Raw genomic sequence first — 12,826 nt, forward strand, 5'->3', positions numbered from 1 at the left:
GACCAACACAAGAATAATGCACAAAACATTAATGCACCAGTGTAACTTTTGAAAGAATGCATAAAATTCAAGCCCACTTTGATCTGTAGGAGGTAGGAGTCATGCCAGTTCAGCAACTTAACCGGCTACACAAAAAGCAAAGCTGAGGGAAATGGTCTTATATTAATAGAACCATAAAGCTGTAGAGTTGGAAGGGACCCCAAGAGGGTGGCATGTAAATATTTCTATAAATAAATAAAAACCATTATCTCACACCTTCCATTGCATTTTCCTATCACCTTCTTTACTGCAAAAAGTCCAGTGTTGGGGAGGTCTGCTGCATCAGACTGCTAAATCTACTCTAGCTGTGCAACCCGCATTTCATAGTATGTGACCAAAGCCCACTCTAAAATGCCACAGCCTGAAGCAGCCTCAGAATGTGGCAAAATGTCCTTTCTTCTGTTATGTGTATGTCTTCTCAATAACCTTGTGGCCCCTCCACTGTATGCATTACCTAAAGTGTTCTAACTCAAATAAACATTTCAACATGATTAACTAGGTGCAAGATTGCAATCCAAATCTTCCTGAAATTAGCAGGAGTTATGCGTGCTTAATGGGGATACGGCATTTTGCTGTAAAACACCCCTTACTGTTTCCATGAATTTTTATGATAGCCTCTCTCCGTCGCTGAAAATGTGGAATGATTCCATAGAACACAAAGCGTTATTCCAAATGTATAATTCATCAGAATACCGTTGGGTTGCTAACATTTGGCCAAACAGTACTTGGCTTATGGCTTGGCATGGTCTTAATGTTATGAGAAGATGGCAGAGAGCCAGTTACATTAGGTGTTTACCACCCTGGAATTTCCCACATGCCATTTAAACAAATTTACAATCCCTTTCTCCACCCCACTCCACCCCACCCCCCACACAACACAAAACTATCTAAGTAACAGCAATAACAATGATAATATTACTATGAATAACATTCTGCTATTATTTGATATTGAAACGTTCATAACAACGCTAATTGACAGAACTGCCATGCAGTGAAAAACCTTGACTCTGTTCCTGAAGGTTGAAGGTTCAAGACTCAGTGGGTTCCATAACAGATGGCCACCCCAGTCTAGACAGCTGTAAAAGAAGAAATTGATCCATCGCTTCAAGTTAAGAAGTGACAATCAGGCATGCTATTGCTTATTTCTCTTCCCTTGTGAACAACAGACCACAGCAACTGGTGTCCAGGTTAATGAACTGGAAAATGGCTCCAGATAGACTTTGGCCACAAATAGGTGAAGCTATTGATCTGGTCAGCTTGCATCTTGATCTTCATTAAAATGTAATTTGCCAGCTAATTTGGATTTGTGATGTGGCACATTCCCAGCTTGATGCAACCCAATTTCAGTCTGTTATGCTCCACTGCTGCAGAGATACAAATGAGACAATGTTTTCCCAGCTTCTTTCTGCCAGTGATCATTACCCAAGGGCAGGTATGCTTCCAAGGGGCTGAGATAGCATCTTTTAAAATCTAAACAGAAAGACAGCTTAAAGCTTTCTGATATCGGAGCAAGATGGAATTAAAAATTGGGAGCATTCTGCTGGAACAGCCTAAGCATGTTCTCTAGATGATTACAGGAACTTTCAGAACATATGTCCAAATAAGGATCAAGCTTACATGTGAGGTGCAACATCCATGATGGAAACTCAATAAATATTTTTAGTTTACCAAAAGCAGCAGCAACAGGACCCTGATTTGGAAGAAGCGTATTCCTTCTTGGGCAGGATACAAAGAGTCTTTTATGCCAGGTTTCATATCTCCTACCACTTCCTTCCTTTTATTTTATTAGTTTTTATTTCACTTATGTTGCAGGTGAACATGCTGCAGAGTGCAGTGTTGGGCTGGGCTATATCTGGTTTTCCACATTGTGATATATCACCAGCTAAACATCGCAATATACTGATATATCATGATGTCTGAAATAAGGATGGAGCTATGTAGAGGCACTGACTGGCTTCACGGTTTTTCCCGCATCATGATTTTTGCAGAGTACGTACTCACACATCATGATTTGCAGTGTATTGTCAGGTCAAAAATTATGGAAACCAATATCACAATATGGACTTCAAGACGGTTTTGCACGATATATCGATATATCACCTGGCCCTAGTGAAGTGCCAGTGCAATTCTATTCACCTCCCATCTTAATTTGCCCAAATCTACTCTATCCATTTATGTAAATTTGCATCATGGGCCTTTACCACAAGTACTGTTTATTGCTTTGCAATGTCTCTGATAAGCCCATGCCCCATGATGATTCCCTTGACTTACCTCAACCCCTGAAGCTACCCTTACCTACAGAGGGGGGACATTGTGAGCTTAGAGTGCCATCCTAGACTAAGGTTACCGGATTTTTTCCAATGAATCTGGGGACACTTTTCAAATTCAGTTGATTTTGTATGGGGACTGATTTGTAAATCCGGGGACTGTCCCCGGGAAATGGGGATGTCTGGTAACCTAATCCTAGACATATCTGCTCAGAAGTGGGAGTTTTAATCCAGCAACATCTGGAGGGTCACAGGTTCTTGCCCTGTCCCAAAGTTTTCCCTTCCATGGCTGAGGCTCCACACCACCAATTTAAATACACCCAAAATAAACTGTGGTGAGCAATACAGTGGTACCTCTGGTTACAAACTTAATTCATTCCGTAGGTCCGTTCTTAACCTGAAACTGTTCTTAACTAGAGGCGTGCTTTTGCTAATGGGGCCTCTTGCTGCCGCTGTGCCGCTGGCACACAATTTCCGTTCTCATCCTAGGACGAAGTTCTCAACTCTTCCAGGTTAGCAGAGTTTGTAACCTGAAGCATTTGTAACCTGGTGCGTTTGTAAGTTGAGGTACCACTGTACTCACAAAGCTGATAACGCCTTGAAGCAGAGAGGCAGTGGCAAACAGGGCTGCTCTGTGACTAGATGAAAACATTGGCTTGACCTGCTCCTATGCCTGATCAACAGAAATGAGCAGAGGAAGTTGATGGCACTGATGCTGTTAAAGTGACAGGGACTGACAAACCACTGAAGTGGCAAATTATGTCCTATAACAGTAAGGAAAGTCAATACTGAATGGTCCAAAAATATGAAAACATCCAAAGCATTGTTTTGGCTATTCATGGGTGCTATTGCTTTCCATTGATATTCTCAAGACCCTCACCCAAAGTTGGAGACTCTCAGACTGGAATGTCGTAAAGTGCAATGGGTCTGCTGCTGTAGCATCATGCTGGTGGTCCGTTCATAATAGAGCAAGGATTTTGTTGTAGTTCTTTGTTAAGTGTAAACTTGGTTTTCCCCCACTATGCAACATCTAGAGGTGGGAAACTGAACACCTTGTGCACTGTTCTCCCACTTTTTTTCAAAGGGGAATGAAAGGCATTCCTTGTGAGTTTTGTCCGAAAAATACTGTAGCAAAAAAGTGAGTCAGAAAGTGAGTCAGAAACCCACAGGGAGTTCTCTCATGCATGCCTCACTGATATAAATGGGAAATGAGATTACCCTTCCTCCTCCCCAAGACAGACAGAAAGACACACACACACACAGAGAGAGAGAGAGAGAGAGAGAGAGAGAGAGAGAGAGAATTTTCTCTGTTTAACGTTAATTATTCCAACTTGCTACCGGATCAAATTCAAATGAACAGGCTAATATCCATGAAAACAGCCCTTCCCCTATATTAGTCAGAGAGACACAAAGAAGGCTGATCTATTACTGACATGTTGAGTTAATGAGGTTTTAAAAGAGAAAATGAAAGCTATATATAAAAATAAAAGCTATGTATAAAAATGTCATCTGCCACTGCCATCTCCTGGGAGTCTAGACCTAGAAAAATACTTTGAAGTTGTTCTGAAATTCTTGAGTTTTCCAAGGGACGTTTCTTTTGATTATGTGTTCTGCTTGACATGAGTGATATATTGAGCACTGCAACTTGTGCCTGGGTAATGCTGGTTTACAAAGACAGCTGGAAACAAAATGGAACAGTCAGCCAAGCTGTCCTTTAAACTGATGACAGAGAAGAAAGACACAGTTTGATCCTCAATATATCTAAAGGGTAACAAAGAACAGAGGCAGTATTTGCTTTATTGTTGTATACTCCTAGAACAAAAGCAGCGGGGTCTGTTTAGGCATAATGGTTTCTGTCCAATAAACTATGGCTGTACACTTTCCCTTTAGTATCTCCCCAATCACTTTGCTCGTGCATCAGACTTAAGAGACTTCCAGTGCTTGTTAAACCACGGTATCCTATTATAAGCAAATCAGGAAACATCTCTACTTACTAACTGCCATGAACCCAGAATCAGCTATCCTTAGTCCTAACAAGCAATTGAAGGGAGAGGGAGAGGGAGAGGGGTGATGGGGGAAGATGACATGTGGATACAATGCTCAGTCTTGATCAGCAGTTGTTATGTCTGACACAACATACAGTTAATTTATGGAATTCACTGCCACAAGGTATGGTGATAACTAGTATCTCAGGTGGTTTTAATAGGGAATTAGACAAATCCATGGAGGATGGGCCTACAAATGGCTATATGCAATGATAACTATACAGAGCCTCTAGGTTCAGTATGCTGCTAAATAACACAGAATCATAGAACTGTAGAGTTGAAGGGGCCACGAGGGTCATCTAGTCCAACCCCCTGCAATATGGAATTTTCTTTATGAATGCTAACTAAGTTAAAGCTATGTAGGCTCAGGGTGGCTTCTTACTTTTAGCACGCTCCTTTCTGTGGAAAGGCAGCATACAAATAAAATTATGATCATTATACCTGACTGATTTGAAGCAGTGGTTATCAATTTTTATTTTGTGGATATTATAGGAATCTTTAGTCCACAGCTTTTCAATTACAATGCTCTCCCCTGAGACCATGCCATCTGTCACTGAGCTAAATACTTCTCCCCATTAAATACTGCCATTATGGTTTTCCATAAATGCCATCTATTCAATTTTATTTTCACCCCAATAACCTTGATTAATTCTGGTTAACTCCAATCGCTCTGTTGAGGTTAGACTATATGCTTCTAGCTCTCCAGGCCAAATAATAAAGATTAGAAATATGATGATATGCTGTGTAGCCTTGGAATGCAAAGGAAACAGACAAGCATATTTTGTTGCATATAAAAAGTCCCATCACTTATCAACCAGTCTGATGAAACGAGGGAGCTTAGTTGATCATTTGTGGTGAGTAATGCTTCCCATATTATTATTATCATGAGGAAGACATATTATCTCATTTCTGCACGCAAACACCACAGGCTTAAGAAAAACAAAGGGGGAAGTTGCCAGCTTGTATTCAACTTTGACCATCTTTTGTGACACAATCCCGATTCCTGCACAAAAAGCAAATGGGAACCTTCCCCTCATTTTCCCTGTAAAGTTTATAGGATGGACGGATCAAGAACAGTGGCTAGAGATGTTGCAAGATGGGCGGGGACAGCACCACTGGGCAGGGTTGGAAGTTAAGAGTAGCTATGCAAGGGCACAGAAACAGAACATGGAGCTCCTTGCCTCCTCAAGGAGCTCATTTGTTGTTCCCTTGCTATGTAGTCAGAGACCTACCGTATTTTTCGCTGTATAAGATGCACCAGACCATAAGTCGCACCTAGTTTTTGGAGAAGGAAAACAAGAAAAAAAATATTCTGAATCCCAGAATCCCAGAAGCCAGAACAGCAAGAGGGATCGCTGCACAGCGTAAGCAGCGATCCCTCTTGCTGATCTGGCTTCTGGGATAGCTGCGCAGCCTGCATTCGCTCCATAAGACACACACACACATTTCCCCTTACTTTTTAGGAAGGAAAAAGTGAGTCTTATAGAGCAAAAAATACGGTACATAAGAGTGCCAGGAAGAACAGACCTGGGAATTTTTGCTAGAAAAAGGACCCTAAACATCCTTTACTATTTTTAGCCTTCAGCGTTGCATTTAGCTTGGTTTGAGTCATCTGCTTTACTCTACTCAGTTCTTCCTTGCCCCCAGCTATGTATGATGTGGATCACATTGTGTGCTTCTAAATGTCTGCTTTTGTAGCAGTATCATCTAGATTACATTATACATGTGATGAGGGCAGAAGAAATGTTCGTGTTTGGGGTTTCTGTGTGCCAGATTAAGTACTATAAATCTGGTCACATTCCTATGACAATAAAAATGATCAAATTTTGATTTTATTTTGCACCATGCAGTCATCTTTAAACTCATTTTTCCTGTATGAATTTGGCACCATAATATAAGGAAGCTACTGTGGTGGTAGATGTCAAAAATGGTGCCTTAACAATTACCTGTGATTCTTGCATTGCAGGAAATTGGACTAGATGATCCTTTGGGTCCCTTTCAATGCTACACTGTATGATGCGCAGTAAGAGACCCCCATTCCCTGACCTCTTGGCATTCCCTCAACCCATGGCCTGGCAGCTTTAGTCACACTGAAGTTTACATAAGCAATGATGTTAACTACAGTTAATAATAACTAAGTTTCTCTCTTAACCAACAGCCTCAAACTTGGGACTCAGCTATACAGATGCAAATAAAACGTTTTAAGTGTGTTTTAAGTACAATATACAATGTGACACTAGATAGTGAGCCTTATGGAAAATTCATTTATTTTTAAAAATGCTTTTTAAAAAAGCATTTTCAGAACATTTTCAACATATATGTAGATTCCACCTTGGGCATCAGTTCCTGGTAAAAAGGACTAGTGATTTAAGTACAGTGAGGAAGCAATATTTAACTGTGGTTCAAGCTGGATAAGAGAAGGAGAAGAGTGCCATCCCATGTCCAGTTCCTGATCTCTTAACCACTACAGAGAGATTACAGCATTACGTTTGATAAAAATGAAAACAAGTGATGAAGCCCAAACTGGGAATATTAAGAAGTATCATAATAGATAAGACATAAAAGGGATTAGATTGAGCATAGTAAGAGCAGGGTCTGCGTTCAATGAATACAGGGGTTGCTTTGAATTTAGGGTGGGGAATCATCTCTCTTTCAAAGAAAGGTGAATAAAAGGAAACTCAGTATCTGGGAAGAAAGCAGAAAGTACTTCCAGACTGTCACTATTTTTGAGTAGGATTCAATCACATACTGGCATATTCAGTTTGTGCAATTATAACCAATTGGTAGACCTTCTACAACAAACCTGCTTTCCCCAAAGATCAGAACTTTTCCAATATCAATAGCAACAGGGGGAAAAACACTGGAAAATGTGGGATAACGCTTGCTTTGATGCAACGTCATCTAACCTCCCCAGAAACAAATCAGAATGAATGGCCATTAAGTAACTATGCAAACCAATCAGGATGGACACTCAATAAGCAAATGGTCTGGAAGCAGCCAAAAGCAAGGCAGGATCAGCAATTGGAGGCTTTGTGGTCAATTCTGGCCAAATACGAAACAACAGCTGTCTCCCACCATTGCCAGCCCAGAGGCAAAAGATGGAGAACAACCAATGCCAGTAGTAATAGGACTTACTGGCAGACTACTTATGACAATGGAAGGAAAGGCCACACCCACCACACTCCATTGTCTCCTTAGACTGATTCTCCCAGGAAACTAGAAACAGCAGGAGTAGAAAGGGAGGCTAAGAAGATAATTGAGATATAAGAGTATCTTGCTGGCAAACAAGAAAAGCTTTGCGAAACATATTAAACATGCTAGTTCATTCATATATAATGATTCATTTTGTAATTTGAAACTGATAAAGCAGATGAACAAATACAAAAGTGTATTCTTACCATCCACAGCTAATGAAACAACATTTTGGGTATCTTCAATTCCATAGATGACATCGCAGCGGTAAACCCCAGCATCGCTTGCCTGCAATTTCTCCATAGTCAATGATGCATCACCAATGTCTTCCCAGTTGCTCGGAACAGACACCCTGTCTTTGTAGCCTCGCTCTAGCTTGACTTTCCCATTCTGGGCCACCAAAACAGTGGTTTCTCTTAGATCTTTTCCGCCTTTATCCTGTTCGATCTTTGACCACTTAATCCGGAAAAGTTCATTTGAACTGTGGTAGTTAGGCAAAGTAGGCAAGGTCGAAAAGAAGCAAGGGAGGATGACTTTTCCAGAGAGCGAACCCTTCACCGGTGGGCTTTTTTCTGGAAAAGAAAATAGCATATAAGTGAGCCGGCAAAAGCTGATCTACACAAAATCAACAGAGACTTAAAATTCAAGCAACAATAGCCCCCTTCTATTACTACAGCTGAAAGTGTGCCACAATTAGTTGATTCAAACAGCTGTCTGACATGTCACATTGGAACATAGTTTAAAACTTTGGTTATCATTTATGGTTCATCTGAAGGAAACAAACCATGGCCCCAGGTTGGGCACAGCCATAGGAAGAGAAGTGGAGGAGCATATTGTTTTAATGGCTTTTAAATTGTATTTTTGTACTTTATTGTCCTGTAAATTGTTTCAGGACTCCTTTGAGGCATGTGACATGATATATACATTTAATAAAATTAACATCTGGAAGACTGAAAGTTGCCTATCCCTCTTCTGAGTGAGGCCCTGTATGACAAATAAAGCCTCATAAAACCCAGCCACTGAAAAATAACATTGCGTTTAAAATATGGAATCTCAGTTATGGGGGGTCCCCTTTACAGGAAAGAGTCACCTCAGGATAGCATTTCTATGTAAAATAAACAGCATTGTCACTTGTTATCTTCTCATCATCCCTTTTGTCTTAAGACATTAATTTAAATCCTTGGAGCAAGGCAGTCACTCAAACCCCTTGACACATTAAAAGAATGAGTACACAGCACATAGCCCAAGTTCTGCCAACCAGGACCTGGGTGACTGTGGGAATTTCCCTACATGTACAAGAAGCTCCTTCATGAGGGGGGTTCCTGACCACATGTGTACAGTCCCTTCCCACAGCCATCCTATCCAAAATACAGCAGGAAGAGTGGTCAGTGGGTACATTGATGGTGGCGGTGAGAACCAGCCTGCACAGCTCATCAGCTCCCGCACAACTCTTAGGCCATGTGAAAGGGTCTGTGAGAATTCCCTCATATTTGCAGCATAAGAGAGCACAGTTAACAGCAATGGCCAAACCTAATTTCATTGAGCTTGATACAGGCTAATAATAATAATAATAATAATAATAATAATAATAATAATAATTGATTTATACCACGCCCATCTGGCTGAGTTTCCCCAGCCACTCTGGGCAGCTTCCAATCAAGTGTTAAAAACAATACAGCATTAAATATTATGCAGCCCCTCTTTCCCATGGGGAAGGGCCGGGACTGATACAGATTGAAATCAGGGTCCCTTCCTCACTCTCTTCCAGCAAAAGGCCTTGTCTGTTTTGAAAAATTGGGAGATTAATTTGTACAGGTGGCAAGCGTTTTAGGCGTGCTATCACCAACAAATGGATCTTTTTGGGTCCAGAAAATGATGGGGGCAGAAAAGGGAAGAACAGAGTGGAGCACACTTATGCGAACTCTGCCGATACCACGCAGGGGCTGGGGACAGAACCGCCATGCGAAATGGTTGTCACCTGCATGAATTGTTTCTTCAGGTCCCTTTATTAAAGCTTCATGTGTGTCAGGCTCCCTAGCTTGTCCTTCTAGCAACACAGGGCAATATCAGATGTATGTATATAAATCATACCCAAGAGCCCTGATAATTGTCATTTCAGCACCATTCTTTGTCCCTTGGATCAACGGTCCGTGGCTCAGCGCAATTTTTAGATCAGAGGTCTACCTCATGTGCTCAACTACATCCTGGGCCCAGTAAATATTTTCAGCAGCATTGGCTCCTCCTGTGAATAATTTCTCCCTTCCACTGCTGTGCCCTGTTGGTTTCTCCAACCTGTGCACAGGAAATGCTTATACTATGGATCACTAGGAGTTGTAGTTCTTGAGAGGCCATGACACAAAGGATGACATACTTTCCTTTGTGTTTCAAACTACAGTGGTACCTCAGGTTAAGTACTTAATTCGTTCCGGAGGTCCATTCTTAACCTGAAACAGTTCTTAATCTGAAGCACCACTTTAGATAATGGGGCCTCCTGCTGCTGCTGCGCCGCCGGAATATGATTTCTGTTCTCATCCTGAAGCAAAGTTCTTAACCTGAGGTATTATTTCTGGGTTAGCAGAGTCTGTAACCTGAAGCATATGTAATCTGAAGTGTATGTAACCCGAGGTACCACTGTACAAATCCCCTCTCTCTGACTCCACATTTACTCAGTAATTGAATGCAGACATCAAGCCAGCTGAAAGAGGAATATTTTGCTACAGATATTATACACAGTGATGGTGGGGAGAGAAAGAGCATGCTGTTGGAGTTAAAACACACAACTCCAAAGACCCTTTCATCATGATTTTTCTCTATGCGTCAGTGGGGGTTCTTTCATTCTCTGGACAGCCTAGGCCAGTGGCTCACTTTTCAGAATACAGTGGTACCTCGGGTTAAGAACTTAATTTGTTCTGGAAGTCCGTTCATAACCTGAATCTGTTATGGGGCCACTGCGCCGCCACGGCACAATTTCTGTTCTCATCCTGAAGCAAAGTTGTTAACCAGAGGTACTATTTCTGGGTTAGCGGAGTCTGTAAGCTGAAGCGTCTGTAACCTGGTATACAGAGGTACCACTGTATTACTTGTTCTACCCTAACACTGTTTCCAGAAAATCTCACAAGATCTGGATATCATGTATGAATACATGCAAATAAGTTTGTATAAACATCTTCAATGCACCATCTACTAGTTAACTTGTTTTTCCCCCTCACAGAAATGGGCATGTAGCCCAGGCCTGGCCTCCCCTGGAGCTCTGGGCCTGGTCAAAGCCAAATGTACCCACCCATCCCTTTGCTTGGGCCCAGCTGATACTGCACAGATTTAAGTTTGTTACAGAATAAACTTGTGGTGCACTCCAGTAATGTTAGACTGCAGCTCCCATCATCTCTGATCACTGGCCATGTTGGCTGTGGCTTGTGGGAGTTATGATCCAAAAGATCTGGAAATTTGGTTTATGTACCAGGCTCTCATCCTGACCTTTTGCCAGGTCGAGGTGGGTTTTTATTCTAAAAAAACATGGTGCTGTTTTCTAGTGTATATAAGCAACCACTCTGGTTAGAACTATTGTATTGTTCTAACTTTGCACACTGCATTGCTAAGGTTTGCTCAATGTTTATTGAGACTGAAGAAGTGTGCATGCACACGAAAGCTCATACCAAGAACTGACTTAGTTGGTCTTTAAGGTGCTACTGGAAGGAATTTTTTTGTTTTGACTATTGAGACTCAGTAAGTAAAATTTTAAAAGAATACATAATCTAGTAATTCTAAGCAAGTGTTGGTTTATTTTTAACATTTATCTAGAGGAAACAGCCACATTCCCATTATTTCCAGAAAAAAACACTCCAGGCAACAAATCATTGCCTTTTAATTATTGCCTTTCCAATCTAGGGGCTTAACATACCACTGAAATAAAACATCCCACGGCATTTTATGGGAGAAGGGCCCAAAGAGGAAGTGAAAGCACGTGGATAGTCCCTGCTTGATTAAAGGACTTTTACAATGGTTTTATACATCTCCAGCTGCAAACACTTTACTGCAAAATGTTTCCATACAACAAAAGAATATCCTTAAAGGTAATGCTGGCTACTGTTCATCTAACCTGCCTGCAGCATGTCTGGAGACGAAACTTTACATTTGCTAACACTGAATGCCAACCCTTAATCCCTCATTAAGTTATTCAATGCGACTTGACAGCCCTGGATACAAAAGCGAACTTCGTCCTTCCTTCCTTAAAAGCCCATTCAAAATGAATTAATGTATTAATTCAAAACAATTGAGAAACGTAATATCTGTGAACTAGTGCTGGCCACCAACGGTGCAAAGCAAGAAATGAGCACTTCCGACACCTGTAAGTTATTTAGCTGTTTAGGAAACAGCATTTACTTGCATGTAGTAATAGCCAGGGATGTTTTATAAATGTTCATTTTATGTGTACGCTGAGAAATACAGAGTAGGTTGAGAAGATATTGCATACTAAGATACACAAACGAGAATAAAGAAAACAAAGCACACAGGGCTAAGAGCCATGATGGGAATCACAAGCTGTTGGGAATCCCAATTGGGGAGAGTATTGTTGCATTCATTTTCCATATTCAACTGGTTGGCCTCTGTGAGAACAAGGTGCTGGAATCAGTGGCATAGCGTGGGCTGTTGCCCCGGGTGCAAATTTGTTAGAGGCACAAAACTTCTACACCCAGTGCTGCCTCAATACAGTGGCGTGTTTCCCTTGCTGGGCTTTGTTGAAAACGGCTTCTCCACGCGAACCAGGAAATGACCTCTCCAGACAACGGAACAACTCTTCTTTTCTTATCTCTGCGGCTGCAACCTTCTGAGTGACATGGATGCCATTAGCCATTGAATGTGCATGTGTACTTCCAATGCTTTATTTATTTTTAGGGGAAAAGGGAACTGGTATTCACCATGAAGTTGTTACAGTACGTGCCACACTTTTAATATTTTTTTGGGGGGGGTCGGTACTGCATACTCTTGAGTACCCCAGAACAAAGCACTGCATGCACCCATCTTCAAATATCTGAAGGGCTGTCACATGGTAAATGGAGCAAACTTATTTTCTCCTGCTCTGTACGGTATGGCTTGTATGGCTTCAAGTGACAAGAAAGGAGATTCCCACTAAACGTCAGGGAGAACTTGCTGACAGCAAGACCTATTTGACAGAGGAACGAACTCCCTAGGGAGGTGTTGGAGTCTCCTTCATTGGAGGTTTTTAAGCAGAGGTTGGGTGGCCATCGGTCATGGACTTTTTATTTGTAATTCCTGCATTGCAGG

General features: G+C 41.4%; 1 protein-coding gene across 3 annotated transcripts in view; it reads right to left on the minus strand.

Annotated features, from left to right (window-relative positions):
- Window positions 1-12,826, minus strand: part of VCAN (versican) — a 133,370-nt gene that overhangs the window by 93,415 nt on the left and 27,129 nt on the right. For all 3 annotated transcript variants that reach the window (XM_079995252.1, XM_079995254.1, XM_079995253.1), the window contains exon 3: window positions 7,750-8,115. In XM_079995252.1, coding sequence (XP_079851378.1) covers window positions 7,750-8,115 — 366 coding nt within the window. The remainder of the gene's footprint in view (window positions 1-7,749; window positions 8,116-12,826) is intronic.

Source organism: Podarcis cretensis, assembly GCF_951804945.1.
Source record: "Podarcis cretensis genome assembly, chromosome: 11".
Classification (NCBI taxonomy): Eukaryota; Metazoa; Chordata; class Lepidosauria; order Squamata; family Lacertidae; genus Podarcis; species Podarcis cretensis.